Source organism: Suricata suricatta, chromosome 10 (genome assembly GCF_006229205.1).
Source record: "Suricata suricatta isolate VVHF042 chromosome 10, meerkat_22Aug2017_6uvM2_HiC, whole genome shotgun sequence".
Classification (NCBI taxonomy): Eukaryota; Metazoa; Chordata; class Mammalia; order Carnivora; family Herpestidae; genus Suricata; species Suricata suricatta.
In genome coordinates, this window is record NC_043709.1 from 46,401,027 (window position 1) to 46,428,111 (window position 27,085).

The 27,085-nt window shown below is 42.4% G+C and overlaps 1 protein-coding gene across 5 annotated transcripts; it reads right to left on the reverse strand.

Moving 5' to 3' along the window:
* SLC35E3 (solute carrier family 35 member E3) lies at positions 1 to 24,981 on the reverse strand. 5 transcript variants are annotated; one of them, XR_003914302.1, is made up of 6 exons: positions 24,354 to 24,981; positions 23,401 to 23,511; positions 18,988 to 19,146; positions 15,373 to 15,455; positions 10,104 to 10,350; positions 130 to 206 (listed from the first exon to the last, which is right to left on the reverse strand). XR_003914302.1 is itself a non-coding variant. In XM_029954040.1 (5 exons), exons 1-5 carry the CDS (start codon positions 24,753 to 24,755, stop codon positions 1,077 to 1,079), a joined length of 822 nt encoding a protein of 273 aa, XP_029809900.1. In that variant the 5' UTR covers positions 24,756 to 24,981; the 3' UTR covers positions 797 to 1,076. The 5 variants fall into 5 exon arrangements, 4 of the variants coding, with proteins under 4 accessions (XP_029809901.1, XP_029809900.1, XP_029809899.1 ...); XM_029954040.1 differs by lacking the exons at positions 130 to 206; positions 10,104 to 10,350 and adding an exon at positions 797 to 1,143; XM_029954039.1 differs by lacking the exon at positions 130 to 206 and having other exon boundaries at positions 8,658 to 10,350.
* Positions 24,982 to 27,085: the final 2,104 nt, after the last annotated feature.

Below are 27,085 nucleotides of genomic sequence, written 5' to 3' on the forward strand. Positions count from 1 at the left end.
TAGATTATGTGGCCTCACAGCTCATTGCTTTTTATTTACATCTAGTTTAGAATAAGACAAACGCTTCATACAGATTCAATGTATCTGTGACTGCTCGAGTTGAGAGAAAAACTCCTTTCTTCTTCAAATGGCAGATTTGATGTGTCAGTGACTTTGACAGCTTCTAGTTCTCCAGACCCAAGGTCAAGAGGGATAAAGTTGATACACTGTAGACCAAAAAAAAAAAAAGAAAAGAAAAAAAGAAAGAAAGAAAGAAAGAGAAAACAAAAACACTTTTATACGCACTAACAAGGAAGTTTTTATCAAAAAAAAAGGCTCTAAAGATTATGACAAGATTATACTGTAGGTTGTGTGGCCAAACTGCCACCACTTTCTTATCCTTGGCATGCCTCAGTTTCCTCATCTGTAAAATGAGGATGACAAGACTGTTACAAGGGTTAAACAAGGTAATGCATACACTTTATCATTTTTAATAGTAATAATGTGGAACCCCCTCAAGGAATCATAAGGGTCACAAAAAAATATTGCCATGATCCAGAACCAGCTTTCTTGTCTTTCTTTTTTGTTAAATTTTTTTAAATTTATTTTTGAGAGACAGAGAGAGAGAGACAGTGTGAGCAGGGAGGGTCAGAGAGAGAGGGAGACACAGAATCCGAAGCAGGCTCCAGGCTCTGAGCTAGCTGTCAGCATAGAACCCAATGCGGGGCTTGAACCCATGAATCATGAGATCATGACCTGAGCTGAAGCTGGACACTTAACCGACTGAGCCACCCAGGTGCCCCTCTTTCTTGTCTTTCTTAAGTGCCAAGCTATTTCCTGCCTCAGGGCTTTGGCCCTTGCTATATCACCCTTCCAGAAACCTCTTCTCCAGTCTTGTGCATGGCAGACCCTCTCTCACTCTTGAGTTCTCGGGTCAGGTGTCACCTCCTGAGAGAGACCTTTTCCAACGCAGCCCCTCCTCCATCCCTGGTTCTGGTCTATCACATTCTCCTTGTTCGTTCTCTTCCTGGAATTGATCAGGCTCTGAAATCACCTTGGTTACTCCTCCACTTGCTGGCTGTCTTCATCGCTGGAACTTATGCTCCACAGAGGCAGCAACTGTGATATCCTGAAAGTCTAGGGCCGCTGTTCACAAAGGGTGGTCTGGTGACCCTCTTGTAAGGTCAAAACGCTTCATAATAATGCTAAGAATTGATTTGCTTTGCTTTTCACACATGTTGACCATTGCACTGACAGCGCAAAGGCGACAGTGGGCAGAAGTGTTGGCGCCTGGCATGAACCGAGGCCGTGACACCAGCTGTACCAGCAGTCACTGCATTATTCTTCACTAACATGCAGTCAAACAGACAAATGCCAGTTTCACTTAAGAGTCATTTAAGAAGTCCTTGAAGGAATAATCAAAATTATTGATCTTATTTAGTCCTGCCTCCTGTGTCCATGCCTTTTCAGCAGTCTGCGTGAGAAGGTGGGAAGCACACACACACACACACACCCCTTTTGCACACCGAGGCAGGTTACACGGCTGACCTCATGGAATAGCTCTCCCCCCGTTGAGCTGTGAACTGGAGTAAATCGCTCTTTTCACGGGACACCATTTTTACTTAGAAGAGCCACGGACGAACTATGGACAGGAGCACAGAACTAAAGATGTGGCTTTGAGAACTGACTGCGTAGAGCTGATGTCATCTATTCTGTAACTGACACTATTTTGCCCCCTGGCAACAGACATGATTCTCTGGTCTCAAGGAACTTCTAAGAGAAGACAGAAAGAGATCAGAATTGAGGTTTGCTTCATATTCAAAGCTAGGGGCTAGGAGGAGAAAAAGAGGTCAAAAGGAAATCACTTAAGAAATGCATTAATTAAGGAAACATCTCTGCAAAGCACTGCTGTTTATTCTTATTGCAAAGCAGAGTGGTTAAGGGCTATAAGCCAAAAGGTAGAAACAATCCTCTTGTAACTGTGACCATAATTGTTTTATTCAGCAAAATGAGATTATACCTATACTGATACTTTAAGGGTCTTGCTTTTTAACCTTTTATATATCCTTGCTTTTTTTTTTTTTTTAAGAGAGAGAGGGCACAAGTGAGCAAGGAGTAGGGAGAGAGAATCCCTAGAGGGACAGAGAGAGGGAGAGAGGAGAGAAAGAGAGAGACAGAGACAGAGACAGAGAGAGACAGAGAAGCGGGGCTCACCTGAAGTGGAACTTGTGATTACCTGAAGGGGCGCTTGAGCTCACCCGATGCAGGACTCGAACTCACAGATCATGAGATCATGACCTGAACCAAAGTCAGATGCTTAACCAACTGAGCCACCAAGGTGCCCTCCTTTCTCCTTTTCTATACCCTTGCTCACCAGAGACTTTTCAACACGAGAACATTCAGAATTAATTGGCAAGTGGCAATATCACAGATAACCCTGATTCCAAATACCCTGTCCAATTTACAATGAGAATGATTAACTTTTCATCCCTGTTCCATATACGTTGTTCACTTCCAAAGTCACTTAAGTTCATATTACAATCACGAATATTATGCTTTTAAAATAATGCTCTTAATAAACTCAACGTGAATTCTTCTTCTCCCAAAAACGCTTGCCGCAACCACAGTCTAAACAAGGCTTTCCTGCTTTCTCCCCTGTGTGTCCTCACTCTACATTCATTCTGTGTTGGCCCTGAGTCTGGGGCTGTTCCCCCTGAACCGCTGCTCTAAGTCATAAATGCTGGAGAAGACAAGCTTCCTTTTCATAGGCTGAGAGCAGCAAACTGCATTCCTTCGATCTTAGGTCTGATGGAAAAAGTTCTCCAACTTGAAAAGAAGCAAAGCTCTCAGAATAGCATATACACATTTAAAAATTTTTAACAAAAAGTGTGACTTTAGAAATTATGCATTGAGACTTTAGAACAAAATTTACAACTAATTTAAATAAAAAGACTAACTGGGGCACCTGGGTGGATCAGTTGGTTGAACATCTGACTTCAGCTCAGGTCATGATCTCATGGTTTGTGGGTTCGAGCCAGCGTTGGACTTCGAGCTGACAGTGCAGAACCTGCTTGGGATTCTCCTCCCAGCCCCCCGCTTTTCTCTCACTCATGTTCTCTCTCTCAAGAACAAACTAACCCTAACTGCATTAGGAATAATATTAAAAATGATAGAAAGTTGGGGTGCCTGATTGGTTCAGCCAGAGGAGCATGTGACTCTTGATCTCAGGGTCATGAGTTTGAGCCCTATGTTCGGTGTAGAGGTTACTAAATGAATAAATAAGCTTAAAGGAAAAAAGAAGAAATGATAGAAACCTGGGTCAAGAAGTGGCCCAAAATGTCCCTCTTGCTCACTCCCTTTATGTTTAGTAGCAACCCATGTTTATTGATTAATTGGGGGAAGTACTGGGAATGAGGTAGTTACTGAATAGGTATAAGACTGTGGCTGAGGCGAGGGGATTATTGGGTAATTAGGGATGATCAAAGGCAAGGAGCAAGGAGCAAAGGCGGTGGAGGGCCAAGCAGCCACCTCCCACTTGATCAGAAAGTTTGCTCCTCGTAGAACTGATTCACTCACCCCAAGGCACTAATAGCTCCATGTGCAGACTCCATCTATGTGTCCTCATGTCCACCAAACCACTTCCTGTCTCCCATCCACCTCGCCCCCCAGGGTTTGGTGTTCTATGGAATGCAAAGATGGCTGGGGTCAGGCTGACACCTACTCTTTTTGTTTTTAACTAGCTACATTTACTTCTTGCTTCCTGGGTTTTAAAGTCTAACAGATAGCAAGTCCTCCATCCTTGCCCCTTGCCACACTTAGACGCTCATTGGTTAGCCTTCAGCAGCAAGCAGCAATTAAAAGTGGCTTAAACTAATCAGGGTTTACTTTTCCTCTAGGACCAGAAGCCTGGAAACAGGCACCTGATGACATTGTTTGAGCAGCTCAGCACTTTAGGAGCATGTTCTCTTCACCTCTCCTTTGCCAGTTAGGACGACTCTAGACATCCACAGCTACATTCAAGGCAGGAGAAGGCAGTGTCAGCCATAACCAACCCTTTTACTAGGAAAGCAAAAAATTCCCCAGAAATCCTCAACAGACCTCCAATTATGTTTCAGTGGTGAGACCTTCCATGACTATCCCGAACTCTACAGTAACATAGTGAAAAGAGAATTTAGTATTTCTAGGCTCTGGAGTCGAAGCAAACAAAGAATAGGAATGGGTGTTCAGTTAAGAAACCAACCATGTCTTTCATGGCATTTTTTGCCTTTTTTCCCTCCCATATAACTTGCTGTTAAATTGTATAAAAGATTCTGATCCTAACAAATAATGGTCAGTAAGCCACTCCATGATTCTCTAAGAACTCTAGTCCAAAGAGATTAGTCTTTCTTCTGAACTCCAGGCAGAGAAAAACCTAGAGTGTCTGAATGCTCCCATAGTAAATCTCAGTTTTGGAGACCCCAGATCTCAACAGACTAATTGATTTTTGAACATTTTGTCTCCTGGTAAGACACCCCCTCATCATTGTCCTGCACCAAACTGCCAGCACTAATCTTATTTATTTTTTTGATGTTTATTTTCAGAGAGAGCCAGCGAGCGGGAGAAAGCGGGAGAGGGGCTGAGGGGAATGAGAATCCCAAGCAGGCTCTGCTCTGCCAGTACAGAGCCCAACACAGGGCTTGATGTCACGAACCATGAGGCCTTGACCTGAGCTGAAATCAAGAGCCAGACATCCAACTGACTGAGCCACCCCGGTGCCCCATCAAGCGCTAATTTTAAATGAGAGAAGGAGAATTGAGAACACAGGAAACTGACTTTGGGGAATGTAAGAACAAACACAAAAAGGCAAATGAAAACATTTGGTTAATACAGATTCCATTTGAGTGTAAAAGAAAAAATACTTTTTATGGCTACTAAAAAATTCAAAATTTAGAAATGCATATGAACCTAAAGTTGCTCTAAAAAATAAAGTCCTTAAAAAAGAACGCATAATTCTGGCTGGTTCAATAAATAATCAGGTTTGTTTTTGTGGTGTACATTGTATTTATGAGATTTTTAGTTAAATGGAAAAATGTGAATTATTGTGGCTTGGGTGATGTGCTCTCTTCTAAATTAAAAACAGCATAGCAAAAAATAATCCCTCAAATAGCCATAAATAACTTGGTGAATGGGCAATAATTTATCTCCCAATCACCTCATATGAAGTGTGAAGCAATTTTGGTAAATTAAATGAAGGCATGTCTTCTAACATAACTTAAAAATAGATTACTTTCTAAATGTTTTAGAGATACTTTCTTAAAAAAATCTACCAGTAAAAAAAATGCACAAGAAAAAGAAGAGTTCTTATAGGGAACAAACAAAATCTTCCTAATTTAATCAAATCTGCTCTCAACATAAACAAATGAGAAATTATAATTTTAATCTGAAAAAGCAGAACCAGGGAATTTTGGAGAGGAAGAGTCCCCTGGAAATTATCTGGATCTAGGCCCTCATTTTGTAGATGAAGAAACTGAGAGCCAAGAGTCAAGCAATTTGCCCAAAGCCAAAGACTATCTGTTTAATTGCAGAGCCTGGACTGGAAACCATGTTCTTGATTTCCAGGCTCACCGGCTCCACGGTGCCGGACTACCTCCCAGACTGAGACTGGTCTTTCTCTTGGCAGGTTTATCTTTTTTTTAACTTTAGCAATTATACAAACAAATAACAACAAAAAAAAATGCATAATGGATCATTCCTTAGTGGGCTTGCAAATGTTCATTTTATTAACAGCAACCCATGTTTCAAGAATACCTTCAGGAGCCAAAAAGGAAACTCCTTTTCAGGGCAAAAGGTCATCCCTCTTACAGAAATAGGTATGTGTACTTCTTCCAAGGGTACACAGGATATTTGATGCTTTACAATTTCATGTCTAATAATAAATTGCCTTTATAATAAAAGTCTTAGACTTACACACAAAAAGCTCCCAGCTCATGTCAACCAACATTCAATATCACGTGAAATATTACATGTTGCAAAAGAAACAGAATTGTCTTTACTCCAGGATTCCATATCTGTTCCTCTCACACATGGATGACTCAGCCTGCTCCAACCTGCTTTTTGCTACCATCACTGCCCTGAAACAAGCTTACTAAGGTCAGCAGAGAATTGTCAGCAAATGCAATGGCTACTCTTCTGCACACATCTACCTGAACCTCAGTAGGACTGTCCCATTCGTCTACCTTCTCTCCCATTACATTATTGTTTTCCTCCTACCTTTCTTTCTTCCTTCTCCGAATTCTATTCCTCCCCCAGTCTATGCTGGAGTTCCTCAAGGCTCAGTTGTAAACTGTCTTGCTTTATATGAGCCTCCTGGGCAAGCCCATCCTGATCTATGTTTTCTTCCGTATCAGGCACGCTCTGTGAACTCCCCACATATTATCTCCACTTCAACTAAAACATTTCCTGACTTCTAGATTTGTGTATCTGATTATTTAACCTTTTTAACTGGATGTCTCAAAGACACCTCAAAATTAAGATGGTTATGTATGAACTCATCATCTTCTGTCTTCCAACGGCACACTGCATCTTGGGTTTATTTCACAGAATGGCACCATTCTCTCTCCAGCTATGCCAATCAGTCACATGTGATTCCTGATTTCGCCTCCTTGGTGCCCTCCATTTCCAATCCATCTCAAGCCCAGTTGATGCCATCTATTAAATTCTCCTGGATCTGTCCCCTTCAATCATCTCACCACTGCTCCTCCCTCTCAAGCTATCACATCTCTGTATGCCGTCTCCTAGCATCCCTCTGGTTCTTCATTGGTTTCCAAACCAAGGGGTTGCCTGCAAAAACACTCAGAACACTCCCCTTTGCTTGTAGTAGATTCCTAACATAGCCTACAAGGTGTCCCATGGTCTGAGGCCAGTCTTCCTTTCCAGTCTCATGTTCCACTTCCCCACCCCTCCTTGAAATGCAGTCTCCATACTCCATCTTGTTTGCAGTTCTTTAGACTCTTTATTATTCCTCCAACCAGTGGGTCTTTGTATGTGCTTTCCCTTTTTACCAGAATGCAATCCCCTCCTTTACTTACCTAACTCCCATAAATTCATCAGATCTTATTTCAGTCATCTTTTCTTCACGGCCAGCCAATCCTGGGCCAGATTCTTGCTTTAGGCTTTAGAGAAGTAGGTTTTTAGCATTTACCTGTATTTGTAATCACTTTGTTTTTATTTAACGTCTATCTTTTCTGCTAGATAGATATTTAAAATCATAGGATATAGAGGACTGTTTTGGCATAAAAGGACTATCTTTGCACAGTGCCTCGTAGAGTATCTAGCACATAACATATGTTCAATAAACTTCTGCCAAGAGAATGAAATGATCATTGTATTCCTGAGATTGGCAAGCATAAATAATCCTGCTCAAATTTGGAAAGAGAAATGCAAAACAGAACATATCTAATAAATCTGGTCTCCATTCTTTTCATCAGACTTTCATCTTTGGCCATTCTGTACACTAATTCACCCAAAAACTATTTACTGACAGGGGTCAATGTGCAGTGCCTGATTAACGCTGTTGGTTTTAAATAAATTAAAAAGACAACTAAGACTTAAAAATGGCAAGGTTTCAAAAGCATTTTAAAAATGGAACAGGAGAAAGCTTGCCTCATTCCAGAGACAGATTTCTCCTTTAAGATTTTATTTTTAAGTTTATGTTTATACCCAACGTGGGGCTCGAACACACAAACCCAAGATTAGGAGTCACGTGCTCCACCAACTGAGCCAGCCAGACGCCCCTGTGTTATTTTAAAAATTTGTTTTATTAGCTTCTGCATTTTTGGGAGCTAGATAGGCTAGCATTACCGATGCATATACACATGGATGCCATCCTTCTTCTGCTGGTTCTAATAAGTTCTGATATACAACATGAAAGTAAAAATAGCAGGTTTTCTTTATTTGTAACAGATAAAAACCTGAAATTCAGCCATTTAACATACGATTGAAAACAAGTGCAGTCCCGTCTGTAACAAAAGGACAGTGGGTGTCCATCCACAGCACTGTGCTTCTGGTTTGTTTCTGTGGCTGGGCCTGCTTGTTTCCCCAGGAATTTCCTTTTCAATGGGAAGATCGTCTTCAGGGCAAAACTGTTTGTCAGACTCTAGTTCCTGTAGTATGTACTTTATTCACTTCTCTATCCACATATCCCTGCCCGATGCCGCGCCGACCTTCTCACTGCATTCCTCCTGACGTCAGTCATCTGCTATAGTCCTCGCCCGACATTTATGATACCCCAAGTATTTACAATGAAAAAGAATTTGCACATAGCATAAATCAACTCAGCTGTCCATGTACAGAAGTCACACGATCTTCTGTGTGCTGAAATATTTTCCCCCAGCTTTGGGGAAATAATTATATGTTGATTTGAACACACATAGAGAACATTTCTTGGACAAACATAATGCCTGAGGCATTTGGTAAGACAAATTGCTTCGTATTTCTTAGCACAATAAAATATATCTTTTAGAAAGTGAGAAGAACCAAAGACTTTTACTTTTTATTTATTTATTTTTTAGACAGGGAGCAAGTGTGAGCTGGGGAGAGGGACAGAGGAAGAGAGAGAATCTTAAGCAGACTCTACACTCAGCACAGAGCCCAAAAGATGACTCGAACCCACGACCCTGGGATCATGACCTGAGCCAAAATCAAGAGGCAATGCTCAACCAACTGAGCCACCCAGATGCCCCAGAACCAATGAATATTTAAAACAAAAACAGAAAATCGTACATGCTAGTCACACAACAGATGGACTGATAAACTAAAATTCTGTCAAAATAGATTTTCAGTAAGGCTTTTCATTTCCAACAGGCCAGGAAAAAAAAATCTTAAAAGATACATTTTATACACGTGGCTCTTTGTCCTCTTAAGAGTTGTTTTTTCATTTAAAGTTTATAAGTAACATTTTTAAAAAGAACTATTTATTACAAGATGGGTTATCTGTCTTAGTCAATTACCTGTGAGAAGTTGACAACGATGGCTTTCAGCCCTCCAGTGTCAAGAAGCGGGAAGGCAAGTAACTATGTGGCACTCTATTTCCTTAAGTGAAAATCTGTACTTCCCCGGTAACCTTACTTTTTAAAAAAATTCTCTTTAAAAACTAATAGAACTGGTTAAATATTATTCTTCTACTTTTCTTTAAACATCTTTCCTCAGATTTTCACCAAGTTTCTGCTGAATGTTTGGATAGTATTTGCCCTGACAATTGTTGCATGAAAATTTTCTTCAGCCGCCATAGAAAGACCGAACACTGCTCACTGCATGCAGACCCTTCAATGTCAAAGAAAGCTCTGTGGGTGCCTCCGATGCGCGAGGTAGGGGGTGACAGCAGGGAGGGGGTGTTAGGAAATTACCGACATGGAAGCCGCAAAGAGGCCAGGAGAATGGGATAAGACACCTGCTCAGTTCCATCCAGAGTCTTCTCTTCGGACTACTTCAACATGGAGCTGTTTTGTGTTTTGACTTCATACAGTGTTCCTAGAGTTCACGGAGAGCTCAGAAATAAGAGGATACCGGTAGCAACTGTAGTTTCCTGAATAACATATAACTTCTTGTATCAATTTTCTACCATGAATATGGTACTTTTAGAATTGGATTTTGTCTCATGGTCTTCTCTCCTATACTTTGTTTCCTATAAATAATATTTCATTTCTGTAAGTTAAATAATCAGGATGTTATACTAAACCAACAAAAACAGGAATGCCTGATTTAACTTCTGACTTGAATACTTTGGCTGAAATTACAAAAGAGCTCACACTGCGGGCCACCTACGAGCAAGGAGAGGAGTCCTCTGTGTCCTTCCTTAGAAGGGCTGGAACACTTAAAAACCATGACACCTCTGCAAGCACAGAGATGTGGGTGCCTTTGTCACTATTATAGAACTTTAATTTCATGTGTTTCATTTGGTTTAACCAAGCCATCCTATAGACTTCATATAATCAATCCTTGAAAAGAAGCAAGAACCATTGTTTAAGAGGTATTCTAAAAGAGAAAGTTACATTTATCAACAAAATTTCCTTTGTGTTTCTTCTTGCAAACCATCATTCAACAAATTTGGCAATATAGTTTTTTCTTCTTCTTTGAAAGTAACTTACTTGCACACTAAACGTCTTTTATCTTCTTGGGATGGCTTTCCTTTTTCCACCAAAATCCAATTAAGGACGCTGTACCAATTTACTCTTACTTCCTTCTTGTTCACTGAGTTTAAAATGGGTATAAGCGAGAATGCCAAATAATGTGCATAACATGCCAAGACCCTGATTAATTGACAGTGGATCCTTAAATAAAACATATCCTCCAAATAAAGTTATGCAGAACTTGAAGTGTCCAAACATGTTATAGCTGAGGTTTGTGGATAAGGAAAAAAAACCCCAACAAGCTAGCCTATTCTAGTCACAGGCACACGCACAGAGAGAAAGAAAAACAAGCTAGATGTCATATTCACGCACACGCATGTCCATACGTACGAAGCAAAGCCTTCTTGTGGCTGGAAGAGCCGCATGGAGTATGTCTGAATTCGCCCCCACCCCATTTGAGAAACAAGAGCTTCAATCTGGATCAATTCTATTTCCTTCTGCAGGCTTCAGCAATAGTGACGGGACACTGCCTCAACTCTCTCTCCCCAAAGAAGAGAAAAGGTGCTATACAGTTAAGGTTGCAAAAGGCATTCAGAACAAGCTACTGAGAAGATATTTTGCTGAGCCCTTTATATTTTATAGTGCTATTTCTAATAAACCTCCCTTGACAAATGAGGGGAGATGTGTGTGGTCCCGGAACCCAGATTCAAGGTAAACACATCCAATATCCTTGAGTTTAGGAGGGAAACAGGGACAGTAGAGGGAGTAAGACTGATCACCAATGACCTGCTAGGTGCTATGCTAGATGCGTGGGTCACCCCACTGTATTAAGCATGACTTTTACCTTCACCATAGTATCACTCTTCCCATCCTACAACTATCATGGCTCAAGGATTTCAAGGAACTTAGATCACAGAGTTCGTAAGTGGCAGAGTTGCAGTCCAAACACAGACAGGTCTATTTAACTCCAAGTCCATGTTCTAGTCTGGTGCATGGCCATCAGTAAAGTGCTGCTGGATTAGGGGTTTCCAAATCACTGTTCTTAAACAAACTAAACACATACACCTGACTCCTTTAAAAATTATTCTTACCGTAGTTTACGTATGTTTTTTCAGCATAAATGAAGACTTTACTACTTTTTCAGATGTTTGACACGTACCCAGTGACTCGTCCAGTAACGCTAACAGAAGCATCTAGTGCTCTGTCCCTCAGCGTCGGTGTCTACAGAACGGAACTGGGTGAAAGCTACCTCACGGTGCTACTGCGGGGATGATGTAGGGGAGTATGTGCCAAGTTCTCAGCATGTAGCGAGCACCATACGTGCCAACAGCTGTCAAGGGCAGTGTTTATGCAGAGTAATTATCTGCCAGGTGCTTCGTGCATATTCTCTCAAACACTCCTGGCAGCCTGACGCTGTAGACGTTATTACCTCCGATTCCTGAGAAGGCAGTGACAGCGGACAGCGCTCACAACCGGCTCAGGCGCACAGGGAGTGGTGGGCCGTTGGGCCTGGATCTGTCTGACCTCAAAACCCAGGCTCTGGTCCCTGATGTGGGCCCAGCCAAGCAGCCTGGAGTCTCCTTCTGGGTGGGAGCGCGTGGCCATTCTACCAGGTACTCAGGCCAAAACCATGTGAGCCAACGGGCTTCCTCTCCTGTTGTCCACATCCAATCTGTCAGCAAAACCAGGGTACCTGCCTGAGCCACTAGAAGTGACTTTCTGAAAGGCAGAGGGTCTTCCCCAGGACACTGCCTGTAACCACCACAAGACATGTTTCATTTCCTGTTATGAACCATCTCAAAGTGTGCTGGCTCTGACACGTCAGTGTTGCCTTGCTCCTCAGCCTCTCTTTTTAAGGAGTTCATGATCCGTGGAAGATGTTTATACTGGAGGGGAGGCAAATTTAAAGAGACTCTCCAGGGAGGTAAAGCAAAAGCAAAAACAAAAACAAAAACCCCACTAAATTAAATCAAAGAGGAACAGTGTATCCCCGGTACTTCTGATTCTCCTCTCTGCTCCGGTCGGGCTTTCACCTCGACACTCAGAAAGCTCTCGTCAGAACATCTGCGCCCCCACCTTACCACGCCCCCTCCTCAATTCCCGGCCTTCCGCCGCTTGCCCTGCCGGCACAGCTGACTCCTGCTCCTCTCCTGGGTCTGAACCACTTCCCTCCCCACCTCCGTCACTCCTCCTCGGCCTCTGCTGCCAGCTCCTGTCCTCCGTGGCGGAGTAAATGCTGCCGTGACCAGGGACTCCATCTTTGGGCAGCCCTTCTACCGGTTTGCTTGCTAATCTCAGCCAGTGCCACTGCTGTAAACATCTACCCAGGACACATGACTCTGTCTGGAATATGTGCACGGGACAACCTCGATCCTGAACCTCTTAGACTTGCTCTGCTCACAACTCCCTACCCCAAAGCTTCCTTTGGGCTGTTGTATTTCAGTCGCTGGTAGCGCCATTGCCATTCTACCAGGTACTCAGGCCAAAACCGTGTGAGCCAACCTGCTCCCTCTCCTCTTGTCCACATCCGATTTGTCAGCAAAACCTATTGGTGCCACTTGAAAATATACCCAGAATCCAATCACTTCTCACTATATGCACTGCTACCATCCTGGCACCAAACCACCATTTCTCCAGGCTCCCTTCTTCTCTTGCCTCTTTTAGTGCCATGGTTCTCAACCAGGGTGATTTTGCCACCAGAAAGGTCAAGACACATTTCTGGCCATCACACTTGGGGAAAAGAGGTGCTACTGGCATCTAGCGGGTAGAAGCCAGGATGCTGCTAACCGTCCTACAGCGTGAGGGGAAGGCCTCTGCCACAGAGGACTGTCCAGCACCCAAGGTCAACAGCACTGAGGCTGAAAAACCTTGCTTCAGTCTATTCTCAACACAGCATCCCAGACTGATCCTATTAGAACGTAAGTATAATCATGTTATTTTTCTGCTCCAAGCCTCAACGGCTTCCCATCTCACCCGGAGTCATAGTCTGTATGTAAAAGCTCTGCTCAGCTCAGTGCCTGTTCCTCTCAGAGCCTTACTGTTCTCCACCCTGCACTCTTCCTGCTGCAACAAGGCTCCCTTGTTTCCTCGGGGTCTCTCACCACCGGGAACGCTCTTCAACCCAATCTGCATGGGGCGACTTCATTTCCTTCGGGTCTTCACTTACAATTCCCCTTTCTGTGGATGCCTTCCTGACTACCCCCTCCAAGGTTTCAACCCAGTCCCCAGCATTTCGGATCCTCTTCCGGCTCTACTTTTTCTCTTTGGCACTTAGCACTATCTATAACTACGTATATGTCTGTTAAATATTTTCTTGTTTATAGTCTTCCTCGCCAGAACTGAAACCTGTGAGGACAAAGATTTTTTGTCTATTTGGTTCACCACCATATCCCCAGTGCTGCACAGAGAGGAGATATGCAACATGTAAATACTTACCAAGTCAACGCATGGTTTATAGTGGGCTGTTCAATAAATACTTGTTGAATGAATGAATGTTCTCAACCAGGGCACATCATCAAATGCCCTGATTTGGCAGCATGATGCACAAGTTCTGGGGTTACACTGCCATGGGTTCATCTGGATACTACACACAGGACCATAAGTGAGTTACTTAGCCTCTCTGCACCTCTGTTTCCTCCTCTGTGAAATAAAATGATAGAATTTACCTCACAGAGCTGCTTTGAAAGTTTGATGCTTAATACACCTTAGGTGTTTCTTTCTAACAGTGCCTGCTGGAAACGAAATATTTATTAAGTGTTGGTTCTTTAAAATATTATTCTCAGTGGGTTGAGCATCTGACTTTGGCCATGATCTCACAGTTCATGAGTTTGGGACCCGCATCAGATTCTCTGCTATCACTGCAGATGCCACTTTGGATCCTCTGTCTCCCTCTCTCTCTGCACCTCCCCAGCTTGCACACTCTCAAAAATAAATAACATTAAAATTAAAACTAAAATATCATTCTTATTATAACTTGTTGGTATTTATTGATATTTGGCAAATATGTTGTCCTTTTACTTTGCTGGCATCTCAGTGTTCACTCATTTAAACCAATCAGCACACTTGGATATAACGTTACTAAACTATCACTCTCATTTGGGGAAATCCTTTTAATTTTCCTTTAGTAAATTGTTTTTTAAGACTTTTTAAAAAGTTTATTTATTTCTTGAGAGAGAGAGAGAACATGGTGGAAGGGCAGAGAGAGAGGGAGGGAGAGAATCCCAAACCAGCTCCGTACCATCAGTGCAGAACCTGACATGGGGCTTGAACTTACAAACTGTGAGATCATGACCTGAGCAGAAATCAAGAGTCAGATGCTTAACCAACAGAGTGACCCTGGGGAAATCCTTCTCTGAGTGGAGGCAGAGGGGTCAGAGTGGCTAAAATGAACAAATCACTGGGTGTTATATGGAAACCAACTTGACAATAAACTATAAAAAAAATATCCTGGGCTTCAAAAAAAAAAAAAAAAAAAGAGAGAGTGGAGGCAGAGTGAGGGTACCTGAGTGGCTCAGTCAGTTGACCAGCCACTTCAGCTCATGTCATGATATTGCGGTTGGTGGGTTAGAGCCCCACGTCAGGCTCTGTGCTGACAGCTTAAACCTGGAGCCTGCTTCTGATTCTGTGTCTTCCTCTCTCTCTGTCCCTCCCCTGCATGCTCTTTGTCTCTGTCTCTCTCTCAAAAATAATAAACATTAAAAAAAATTTTTTTTAAAGAGTGGAGGCAGAGATAAATGAAAAGAGAAACAGAATGACAAACAAAATACTAATTATTGAGATTCATTTCTTGATTGAAAGTAATATTAAAAAAAATAGGCACACCAATATCCAAATAAGTACCAAAACACGTACAAATGTCAGATATCAATGGTCTGATGTTATCTTTTGTTTTTGGATTAGCTGTACCCCTACTTTATTACTATGGAGATTGAAAAGTAACTTTAAAACCTGGTGTCCACTCCATTATTTACTCAACAAATATTTATTTAACGCCACTATGTGCAAAGATTGGTGCTCTATGTTAATTTTGATAAGGGAAAAAGTCACTTACTACTTAAGAAAATTCAAAAGCATTCATGATACAGAAAACTAACACATTCTCCTAGCTCACATTTCTTTAAGTTTCCATAGAGTCCAGAGTGGAAAGATACAGTAAAAGACTAAAGATAAGTTTATCCACTTAAAGTAGACCACACAATAGTTAGTGCAAGACTCCTAGAAGGAAATGAATGTGACAGTTTTAGAAAATATAAGATGATGCATTTGAAAGTTACTGGGAAAAGGATACGTGACTGGTGAAGTGTTCCCAATGATCCAATAAATTGATAAGTTCACCATGAAAGCTATTACTCCAGACAGCAGCACCATAAGCTACAAACAAACCCACAGGATCATTAATGTAAAGCAGCTGCGATCATTATAGTCATCAAATAAAAATACATTTCACTAGGCATTTCTAAAAATGCAAATAACAACCACTAAGAGCAAGATTTTTAAATGAATCCATTTGGGAGACAGCAAGAGTTGAGGGTAAAAGAGCAGAATGAATAATTCAGAAATGTAATTTTGTCTACAAAATGTAATGGAAAATTCTCTAACAACATCCTGCCTGATTGTGAATTTCCAGGCTCATTTTTCTTATCTGAAGAAAAATTATTCTGTAATAATTTCTAGTTATAAAAGTAATACACACTCCTTATAGAAAAATCAGAAAACAAAGATAAGCAAAAAGCATATAAGGACTTCTTATAATCCTGACTACCCACGACTGTTAATACCTTTGCATATATGCTTTCCAGAGCTTTTTCTCATGAATTATACATATATATTCTTATTTAAATTAAATCAATACGAGTTCATTGGATATCTATAAAGCTAGGCCACACTTTTTGAGGAAGAGAGTAGGGTCTTTTCCTCAAAGAACTTAGAAACCACTTGAGGACATAATAAAAATCATGATAATCATAGCTTACACTTACATAGTACTCACTACATGCCAAGAATTGTCCTAAATGTTTTACATATATTAATTCACTTAATCCTCACAAATGCCCACGAGGTAGTAAAGTACTCTCCCTTTTTACAGATGAGCACAGAGTGGAAAAGTGATTTGCCTTCGATCCCACAGTGGTAGGGCTGAGATTTAACCCAGGGCGGCCTGATTCTGAAGTCTCTGTTGGTAACCAACTCTGCTACGCTCTCTAACCACATGAAAGAGTGAGCTCCGGCAACAGAAAGAAGAGTCTCGAGTGCTGCCAGGAACACACACAACAGGTTTTATACGAATCGCTAGGCAGGAGATGTCATCTGGGGCTGGGGTAGGGAACGACTGGATCTTGAATGTACGTACAGATCAGAGGAAGAAGCGGTAGGGCTCCAAGCAGAGGGAGCAGTAGGGGCCAAAGCACAGAGGCATGAGAACACAGGCTGTGCATGGGATGTGAATAAGCCGACCTGGCCTAGGATGGGGGACAGGGTGTCTGTACCACTGCATGCATATGTGACACCTGTCCAAACCCTTCCCACAACCGTATTTAAAAAGTTATAAAGTCATTCTCTATTTCTAAAATAAGAGAATTTAGATAGCATATTAGTTATGGGGCACCTGGGTGGCTCAGTCCACTGAGCTTCTGACTTTAGCTCAGGTCATGATCTCACGGTTCGTGAGTTTGAGCCTGGTGTCGGGACCTGTGCTGACAGCTCAGAGCCTGGAAGCTGCTTCGGATTCTGTGTCTCCCTCTTTCTGCCCTTCCCTCTCTCACATTCATTCTCTCTCTCTCTCTCTCTATCTCAAAAATAAACATTAAAAATTTAAAAAGATATATTAGTTATGTTTTGAATTATTAAGAAATTTACACTGGGGCACCTGGGTGGCTGAGTCCATGGGGTGATCGACTTCAGCTCAGGTCATGATCTCATGGTCTGTGAGTTCGAGCCCCAGGCTGGGCTCTGTGCTGACAGCTCAGAGCCTGGAGCCTGCTTCAGATTCTGTCTCCCTCTCTCTGCCCCTCCCCTATTCATGCTCTCTCTCTCTCAAAAATAAATCAACATTAAGAAAATTAAAAAAAAAATTTACATTCTAAAGAAAATATACCACATTTGAAGATTCCTTCTGTCCTTAGAGGCTTTTATCAGTTTTTAGATCACTGCAGTCACAGGACTAAAGGAGCTGGGCTGGTGTCCTATTTAGGTAAAGACTGTGATACCTCATTAGTTTTACAATAATGAGGTCTGTTATATTCTCAACTAAGATAACCTTGTTCATTCAAAATTTTAAAAACTGCTTCTAAGAGGCCCATACCTTTTCCATTAGACTACTGGGGGCTTCTTAGAAACTCCTTCTAGAAATATACTATTTTTAATTTCATTGAGTTGACAGAATGTTACATACGTAATTCTTGATGACTTGGCATATCACTAAAACAGAATTACATGTTTTACTTTGAGGCAACAATGCCCTCTAGGGACATGAAGGAATGAAAGTGACTTTTTCATATTCAATGGACGGCGACTGCTATGGTCTTAGTTTCTCTGACTTTGCGGGGGGGGGAGGGGGGGGGCTTTCTGCTGCTTTTCTGTTTCGAATCTGCCAGAGGGTCTACTGCATAAATCTCCCTCCTTCTAAGCTGTACTCAATTTGAAGACCAGGTAACCAAGACGGCTAGAAGTAAATTAAAAGGAAATTTTATTTGAGAGATGGTCAAGGGATTTCTACTGTGGAAGAAATGCCAAAGTCGACGCATTGAAACAACCAGCATTCTGCTCACAGGGAGCAAAGCAGAGCACTTAGGAATAGGGGTTCGTGGGGCGCCTGGGTGGCTCAGCTAGTTGAGCGTCTGACTTCAGCTTAGGTCATGATCTCACGGTTCGTGGGTTCAAGCCCCGCTCTGTGCTGAACGCTTGCTCAGAGCCTGCAGCCTGCTTCAGATTCTGTGTCTTCTTCTCTCTCTGCCCCTCCTCCTCCGCTCATACTCTGTCTCACTCTCTCAATAAATAAATGGAAAAAAAAAAAGAATAGGGGTTCTGGAGCTAGTGTGCCTGGACTCAAGCTCTGGCTCGGCTTGCTGGCTGGGGGATGGTGAGTCAGCTCCTTAACTCTGTCCCTCAGTTTCCTCATCCTATATCCAAAATATGAGGATAATAATAGACACTACCTAATAACGTAGATTAAAAAAAATAAAATGTGAGGATTAAATAAGTTAATATTTGCATAGTGTTGGACTCGTTCTTGGAACAGAGTAAGGGCTATCCAAGTTTGATAAGTTACCAGCACCAACAAACAAGACTTTTCCACCAATGGTGTTCTGAAGGTTTAAGTGGGGGGACGCAGAAATTCCTTCCCTAAGTAGGGGGATTATACTTTCTAACTTAAAATGCCCTCAAAGTACATATCCCTTTGATCTGGCAATTCTACTCTTAGGACTCCATTCCAAAGGGGAAAAGTACCAGTTCCTAAAGACATATGTATACGGATGTTTACTACAACACTGTTCAGAGTGGTCAAGACCTAGATCTATTTTACAGATACTGAAAAGAAATGAGCCGGAGAGATCTGCATGAGATATTAAGTGAGAACAGCAAGATGCAGGAAATTATTTCTGTTATGATCCCACTTTTGTAAAAGAAATGTTAATTTACATTGATACAGGTGTATGTGTATTGTGTTTACAGGTAGGAATCCATGGTAACCATATATATAAAAATACACACACACACACACACACACACAGTGCCTTGGTTTTTTTAATCTAAAAAATAATCCTTAGCTTGCCTCCCTTAAAAGGTGATTATACAGATAAATGTAAGAACGGAGCTGAGATTGTGCTCTGAAAACTAAAAATCACACTCACTGGCAGAGGGAAGAGTATCTTGTTTCTCAGGCACCGTGACAATTAGAACTTACCAAAGCAGAAACTGACCAGGGGCCAAATATTCCTCCTTCTCCAAACACGGGCTCAAAGAAGGGCACGGCCACCAGCAACATGGCAGAGGACATTGGAGCCTGGTAGTACAAGAGCTGCATAGAGTTCACTTGCAATTCATGCTGTTTGGCTCCTACCCACTGGAAATCAGGAGACGAAACAAGTTAGACAGAAAAACATAGCATCATTTAGTAAACAAAAGACGCAACTCTAGTCATAGGGCAAGGCTCATGGAAGAGGAAATCCCTGATTGTTCTACTTGACGCCAAAGATCAATAATATATACGAATGTCCTTTAAGCACCTTGGATGAAAGGAGCTTTATAAATTCAGTATGTGATGAAGCGCCTGGGCGGCTCAGTTGGTTAAGCATCCGACTTCGGCTCAGGTCATGATCTCACCGTTAGGGAGTTCAAGTCCCATGTTAGGCTCTGTGTTGACAGCTCAGTTTCAGATTTCAGATTCTGTGTCTTCCTCTCTCTCTCTGCCCCTCCCCCCACTCATGCTCTGTTTCTCTGTCTCTGTCTCTGTCTCTCTCAAAAATTAATAAACATTAAAAAATTACTATGTGACAATCTATTTTCTTCTCAGTTTTGAAGAGAAAAAAGAATCCTCTCTTCCTGTCGACACTGGTCAATGAGGGGAAGTCAATGAATTCATGCAGGGGCCCAGGCATATCAGAGGTCTTGGGAAAGAGATGAGAATGGAGATTTAGGTGAGAAGTAGGAACCGGGATGCAACGTTAGACTTCACTCCTTTCTAAAACTGGACCCCCCCCCGCCCCGCCGAAAAGACAGGGGATGGGAAGGGCAGACGAATTAGGGATTGACAGGTGCCTCAGCTGTCCCAGGGGGCTGCCAGTGTGTGTAGCTAGGAAAGTATGTGAGGTCTTTTCATCCACTTTAGAATACGCAATCAATAGCAGAAGGAATTTTCCGCTTTATGACTGATCTTTCTGTGGGTAACCCCCCAGTGACACACTTGAAGAAATCAGATAGTCGCAAACCCTTTTCAAATACTACATCATTCAGGAGAGCCAACACCTTGAAACCTCAAATCCCATCAGCCCTCAAAATGTTTCACAAATATGACTAAAAAGGAGGCTTTCAGGAAAGCTTGATGGGACCGTTTGAATACGATCTGGCAAAGAACAGCCAGGCTTTTGAATAGCTGCTCCTACATAATTCTTTTTCCTGTAGATCTGGGTATCCTGTTACATAAACGCGAAGTCTATAGAAATTCACCAAGACAAAAATAGGAAAGCAGGAGATTTGAAACATACTCCTGCCAGCCTTAACTGAGAGTCTTCTGTGAATATGGAGGACAAAGAATTGATTCTCCTGCTGCCCGCTCCCGGGGTGCCGCAGAGAGCAAACACGAGTGCAGAGCACGGACGCCCGCCCCTCAGTTCTTTCAGCAGCCCCACGAGGCGGCTGTGTGTCTCTGACACAGAACTGCCTGGACCGGTGGCAACTCTCAGGGCCTCCACGTTCCCGCAGTGCAGCGCACCCTGGCTTCTGCCCACGTGCGTGAAACTGCCCTCCCCAACAGCACCATCACCTCCAACGGCCACACCCAATGGCCACCCCTCTGCCCTCTTCCTGTGGGGGCTCTCTGACAAGTTTCTCTTGGAAGAACTTGACTTCCGGTTTGCACTCACTCACCTCTTCTTCCATTTACTATTTTTAAGGTAGATGTCTGGCCTTTTTTCCTTTTCTCTCCCTGACTGATGTCACTTACACCCGAAGACATCCAGCTCTGAGCTCCTTCCCTGGGCCTCCTCCGCTCCCACAGCTTGCCGGACGCCTTCACTCACACAATCTGCAGGGACTGTTTTAAAACCAGCTCAGTACTCACTTCCCCAAATTAGCTCCTCCTGTGCTGCTCCCAGAATTAAAGACATGATCTCCCCCAAGGATGAGACTCCTTACTTTCCTCATTCCACATTCCGTCAGGTCCTGCTGAGTCCTTCTCCAAAATGTTTCTGGGGTCTGCGTCAACTACCACTGTGTTCAGCGCCTTCCCATCTTCCTCCTGAGCCACGAGGAGCTTCCTAATTGCTCTGCCTTCACCCTTTGTCCCCTGCCTCCTCACCCTTCACTGCCACCAGAGTTAGTTTTCTGAAACACAGGGGACGATCAGGTCGCTCCCCTATCTAAACCCCTGTCCTCGCACCTGCAGGATAAAGGGCAGGACATTCAAGACTGTGCCTTCTGGTCTCGCCCACCCCTAAGCCTTGTCCTTCCACGATGCAACAAAAGTCTCACCAAATAAAACAAGTTCTCCAAAAATGCTCTGTACTTTCACACGTCACTGCAAAGAAAGACCTCTGCTGTATTTCTCTGCTAAGCAGATTCCTGTGGGCCCTTCCATTTCAGTCATTAACTTGTGCATGAAGTCTTACCTCACCCCTCCCTTGGAGAACAGCCACTTCCTCGCTAGTGTTCCTCAGAACCTCCCGCACATCCTGAGCTATCCTACTTGGGATCAGCTGTCTACACGTGTTCTACAATGCTGCATTACAGCTGCTTCACATCTTTGTGTCTTTGAGGCTGGGCAACAAGCAAAAGAAATGTCTGCTGAATGAATGAACAACTGAGTCAACCGTCTTTCCACAACTAAAGCTAATGCCCAGTCACTCATCTTTTAACTCCTTTAATGCCCTTGCAGGGTAAGCTGAAATAGCTTAAAATTACACTTGGACACAATGGGAAACTACAACTTTCTTTAAAATGAATTTCTGGGGGGAATATACCTATTCCTTAACAGTACATTTGCTGTTTACTAATAATAGAAAACTCTGCCTGTTAGTCTGTGCACAATTATTCCTTGGTCAATCCCATTTCAAACACGTACCTGAGGGATACAGAGTCCTTTGAGTCTAATCTGTAGCAATTCTGAGACTTGTGGGAACAAAAATGGTCATACTGGCAGGGACACTGAATACTCTGAACTGAAATCACGTGTAAGGAACACAAGAAATTTTGACGTTCGATAAATAAAATTCCTTGCTACATTTAATAAACATTTAATCCTTATTGGGTCAAAAAAAGATGAATAGGAATGTTTGTTATTGTTTCTAGTAACAAAATTTAAACGCACTGAAGTATACCTAAATACAACCTTCTTAAAGGACAAAGCCGAACTTCCTCCGATTACTCTCTGCAGTGAAAGAACATCTTAGCGACCAGTGACAGCGCTGAGAGAGTGCTCTTTCCTTTCCTGCCACTGGTCTCTTATTAACACTGCTCCTTGCCACTTACAAACGTCCTCAGCCCCAGAATTTTCACGTAACAGTATTTCTGAAATGATCAGTACTAAAAAGCTTCAGATGCTAAGGCTGTTATTTTTTTTAATTAAAAAAATAAAATTTATCTATTTTTGAGAGACAGAAAGAGACAGTGGGATCAGGGGAGGGTCAGAGAGAGAGGCAGACACAGAATCAGAAGCAGGCTCCAGCCTCTGAGTTGTCAGCACAGAGCCCGACACGGGGCTCGAACCCACAAACCGTGAGATCATGATCTGAGCCAATGTCGGATGCTTAACCGACTGAGCCACCCAGACGCCCCTAAGGTTGTGTTATTAAACTTGTAACATTCACAACAAGAATGCCTTAATTTATGACCAGCAGATATATGTGAAAAAGGTAACACTGGTTGCACTTTTTGGCTCTGACTCCCCATGCAGGCTCACCCAGAATCTCCAGGCCAAGGTTTTCAGTATAGAGAAAATACTGTTTCGCTGCACCCTACACCAAGTTATTTTCCCTCACTATTTAAGAAACAAAAAACATATTTGTTGAGACTTTGCAGTAATGAAGTGAATCCATGCACAAATTTTTAATGAACACCTGCTAAAGGCAGCGCACTGTGCTGGTGAGTACAACTGAAATACCCATTGCTATAAAATACAGACAAGTTATTGGAAGCTGATATACAAGTTGTAACAGCAGCATATGTTTTGAGGCAAGGATTGAGAAGTCTGAAATTTTCCTCTCCTGTTCCAATTTTGGAAATGTACTCCTTCCTTTATAGTAATCTTAATAATTAGAGAGTAAATCATAAATTTAACCAATGATCTCTCAGTCTCAAGAACAAAGTCTTAGGACTCATTCTGTAAAGATTTCCCAGATAATAATAGAGCATCACCCCAAACTCAGACTGTCAAGCATGGGCATTATACACTTACAACAGGTAGGTAGGAATTTGTTGAGCACCATACACCCAAGTTTCTCTGTCTCCTTTCTTCTCTTCACCTGGAGTCAGACAATTTATGCAATTATGCTTTCTTCCCAACAGTCTATTGTCTCTATACTGTATTTTCTAAACCTTGGGACACAGCTTCAAAATTTATGAAATCTGCTAAAAAGGCACATAAAGAAAAAAAATTACCAACCACTTGATAAAGGGATGTAACTAAAACACCAAGAGCAGCAAACACCATTCCAAGGAAATTAAACTTCACATCGTAATAAGAATTTAGGATTACACCTAAAGTTATAGGAATCTGTAAAGAAAAAGAGGTAAATGTTGTTCAGATTAAATTCATGAGACACAAATCTAGTTAATCATAAAAGCATCACGGGAAAACAATGAACCTGTATAATTTTTTTTCCACCTGAAAAAAACGGTTAAACCAATTTCCTCAAAGTGAAATATGTTAATTTTATATTTATGTTCATATTTAATTCTATTTAAAATTCTGGGTAAAATAATGAGTCAATGCATTGCAATTTGCAACAAAAGCATACAATGCATATGCATATAGGAGCAAATGGACCCTCACGACTAGTGGCTAAACAACATATAAGCATGAACATATAGCAAAAGCATTAAAAATTTAAAAACTAAGTCATTAAGTGCTAAATGTAGCTTCTTTTATTTAAAGACAGAAAACTCTGCAACATGTCACTGCAAACATATTCGGAGACATATTTTATGCTGAACGGTTAACGTCAATTCATACATGGTTTGATTCCCCTGGGTCGAAGGAGGGCCGTTTTTCAAGTTTGAGATTTTGCAGATATTCTGATACACTGAATTGCATAATGCAACGCAGCGTCCTTTTCTTACCGATCACAGCATTTAAGGATTTCCCTCAAACAGCAATTACTAAAGCTCACACAAGCTCACTCTTCTGGGCTAAGAGCCCAAAAGAGTGCCAAGATGACTTTTTTCACCTCTCTCAAATAAGCCTGAAATTCACAGGCTCACAGATGACTCATCTGTGCATTGCAAGTTGATTGGAAAGAGCTTGGCGCAAGGTTAAACATTCAAATTTCCCGGGGAGAAAGATGGTCCAGGAGGTGAGTTGTTAGAGATGTGCCTTGCGAAGCCGAAGCTACTCACCAGCGTGAGCTGTATTTTGGTAGAGAAGGTTTTCTTGTAGCAGAGGGTCTGGATGACTATGATGACCGGCGTGGTCATGGCCTTGGCCAGCTGATAGGTGCCTATGGTGTTGTTCTGCAGAGAGAGATTGGTGAAGACCACGAAGCCACAGAAACTGAGGGCCAGGAGGACGAGTTTGGAAGGCGGCAGACTCTTGGGCGCAAAGATGTCCAGTTTCTGGCAGATGTACAAGCCCAGCCAAGTGACCACGAAGTGTACCAGGGTCAGGCTCAGGTTAGGGAACCCGTGGTGCACATAGATCCATTTGTTGAGGAACACAATACAGATGGACACCAGCAGGTTGAGCAGGAGCCCAGCGGCAATGCGTCCGTTGCCTCGCATTCGGTCCGTAAGCGATGCCATAACCCCGGCCGAGCGGGGGCCCTTAAGCCCCTGAGAGGGATGCCCGGTCTGTCTCCGGCTGCTCCTCCCCTCTTCCGCCGCCTCCACGTTCTCGCGGGCTTCACGGTCCGACCCGGGAGAGGCATGCACTCTCCGCGTCCCTGGTGAGCAGCAGCCTCAGCCACATACACATGCTCCGCAGCCGCCCATTCAGCTGGTGACGACGCGGCAGCACGTCCCGCGCGCTCCGCCCACCTCCGCTCGCGACCACGTGGCTCGGGGCTCCAGTGCTTCCGCCCCCGAGCTGTGGGCGGATCAGCCTGTGCCCTGCGCAGGCGCGCTGGGCTCTGCATTAGGGACATCTGCGTCCTCGCTTCCCTACTTGCTTGGTCGCTTAACCTCGACTCTGGTTGGGGGAATCTGGGACCCTTCTCTTGGTGTTGGACATTTCCTATGTGTCATTTTGACTTAATTTGCTAGAGAGCTGCTCTCAAACTAGTGGAGTGCAGACGCTGTGGGCCAGTTTTCTGTATAAGCCAATGTGGTTATGGCCAGAAAGGGGAAAGCATTATTATTATTATTAATTTTATTTTTTTAGCATTGTTTTTTGAAAGCATATTTTTAAACGTTTTATTTTAAAAATAAAAACATACAAAAGAATAGACAGTATGATGAAGTCTCATATCCTCCTTATGTTTAGTACACTATTCAGATTTTCGTCTTTTTGAATCAATGTTTGGCCTTTTAATTGTTCTAGAAAACAATCCGTTTAACTTAAATGTCCTAATATACTTAGAGTTGTATACAGTAATCTAACATATTTGAAATTTATTTCATCTGTTGTTCTGTCACTTATTCTAAAAGCTATGCATTTGAGTTTTCTTTGTCCCTTGGTTAGCCTTGCCAGTCATTTGTCTATTTTATTGGCCTTTTCGAAGATTTGTTCTACCGGGGCGCCTGGGTGGCTCAGTGGATTAAGCTTCCACTTCTGCTCAGGTCAGGATCTCAGGGCTCATGGGTGGTTCATGGATTCAGCCGCACATCAGGCTTTGTGCTGACAGCTCAGAGCCTGAAGCCTGCTTGGGATTCTGTGTCTGTGTCTCCCTTTCTCTCTGCCCCTCCCCTTGTCATGCTCTGTCTCTCTCTCTCTCAAGAATAAACATAAAAAAATTAAATAAAATAAAAAGATTAGTTCTATTGAATTTTATTCGAGTTATTACTTTTTTCTTCTTCCCTACCAAAGTCTTGAATAGATGTTCAGTTCTTTAATTAAAAAATAAAGAGCACACTGTGTACATTGTGTTAGCCAATTTGACAGTAAGTTATATTACAAATTAAAAAGAATAAAAGGATTTAAGGCTATGAGTTCCCACCCTGGGAATAGCTTTGTTCACAATCCTGGGCACCGTGTAATATTCTCAGTCCTTATTTCCTAAGTAGTCTGATTGACAGTTTTAATTTCCTCTTTGATGTAAGAATTATGCAAATAATTGAACACCTGCTTTGTGCTAGGCACTAAATTTGGCACCTGGAAGTTAGTGGCGAGTAAGACTAGTTCAGACCCTCTCTTAAGTAACTTAGTGGGAGAAGACTGGTACCAAACAATGACAAACTATGATAACAATATTCCAAAGTAACAAAATATGGTCCTGTGATTGTTAGTAAGAGAATTAGATGTCAACTCGGGGAGAGGGAGGTGGTCAAGGACTTCCCCAAGGAAATGACTCAAATTAAGATTTGGATAGAAGTTAACATGGTCTTTAATGAGTAAAGTCTAACATGGTCTTCCTGATAAGCTTTTCTTCCTATCAGGCTACCAAATTCTACCGATTCTAACCATACTGCGTGCCTTTCCCATTTCATGTTTCTATTGCCATCCTCTGGTCCAGTTTGGACCTACAGAACTGCCTGGTCAATGATTTACAATGTTTACCCTCACCCACTCCCCAATTAAGAGCTGTGGCACCTGTCTCCATTTAGTCTATTCAAATTCATTTCCTCCTTGTGGTTATAGATTTGGACTGACAATCTTAGAATGGATGATAAATTGTCTTTTTATTATTCATCTATTTCTCTTGCAATATTTGAAAATAGTTACAGTACGAACTCTTAAATTTGGGTTAAGATCTAATAGTATCTAGTGGATTCCAACTGCCCGTTGGGTTAGGGTTACCCAAGACCCTGTCACTCAAGACCTTCCTGAGTCTGACTCCATCTTTGCCATGCATCCAGTTTTCTACTGTTCTGGAAACTGTCCTTCTTCAGACTCATTTAATTGGCTAAGTGGCTTTCTCTACCTCCTTTACCAAAGCACAGGAGTCCTAATTCTTACTTGTCCTGAAATGTGAGTA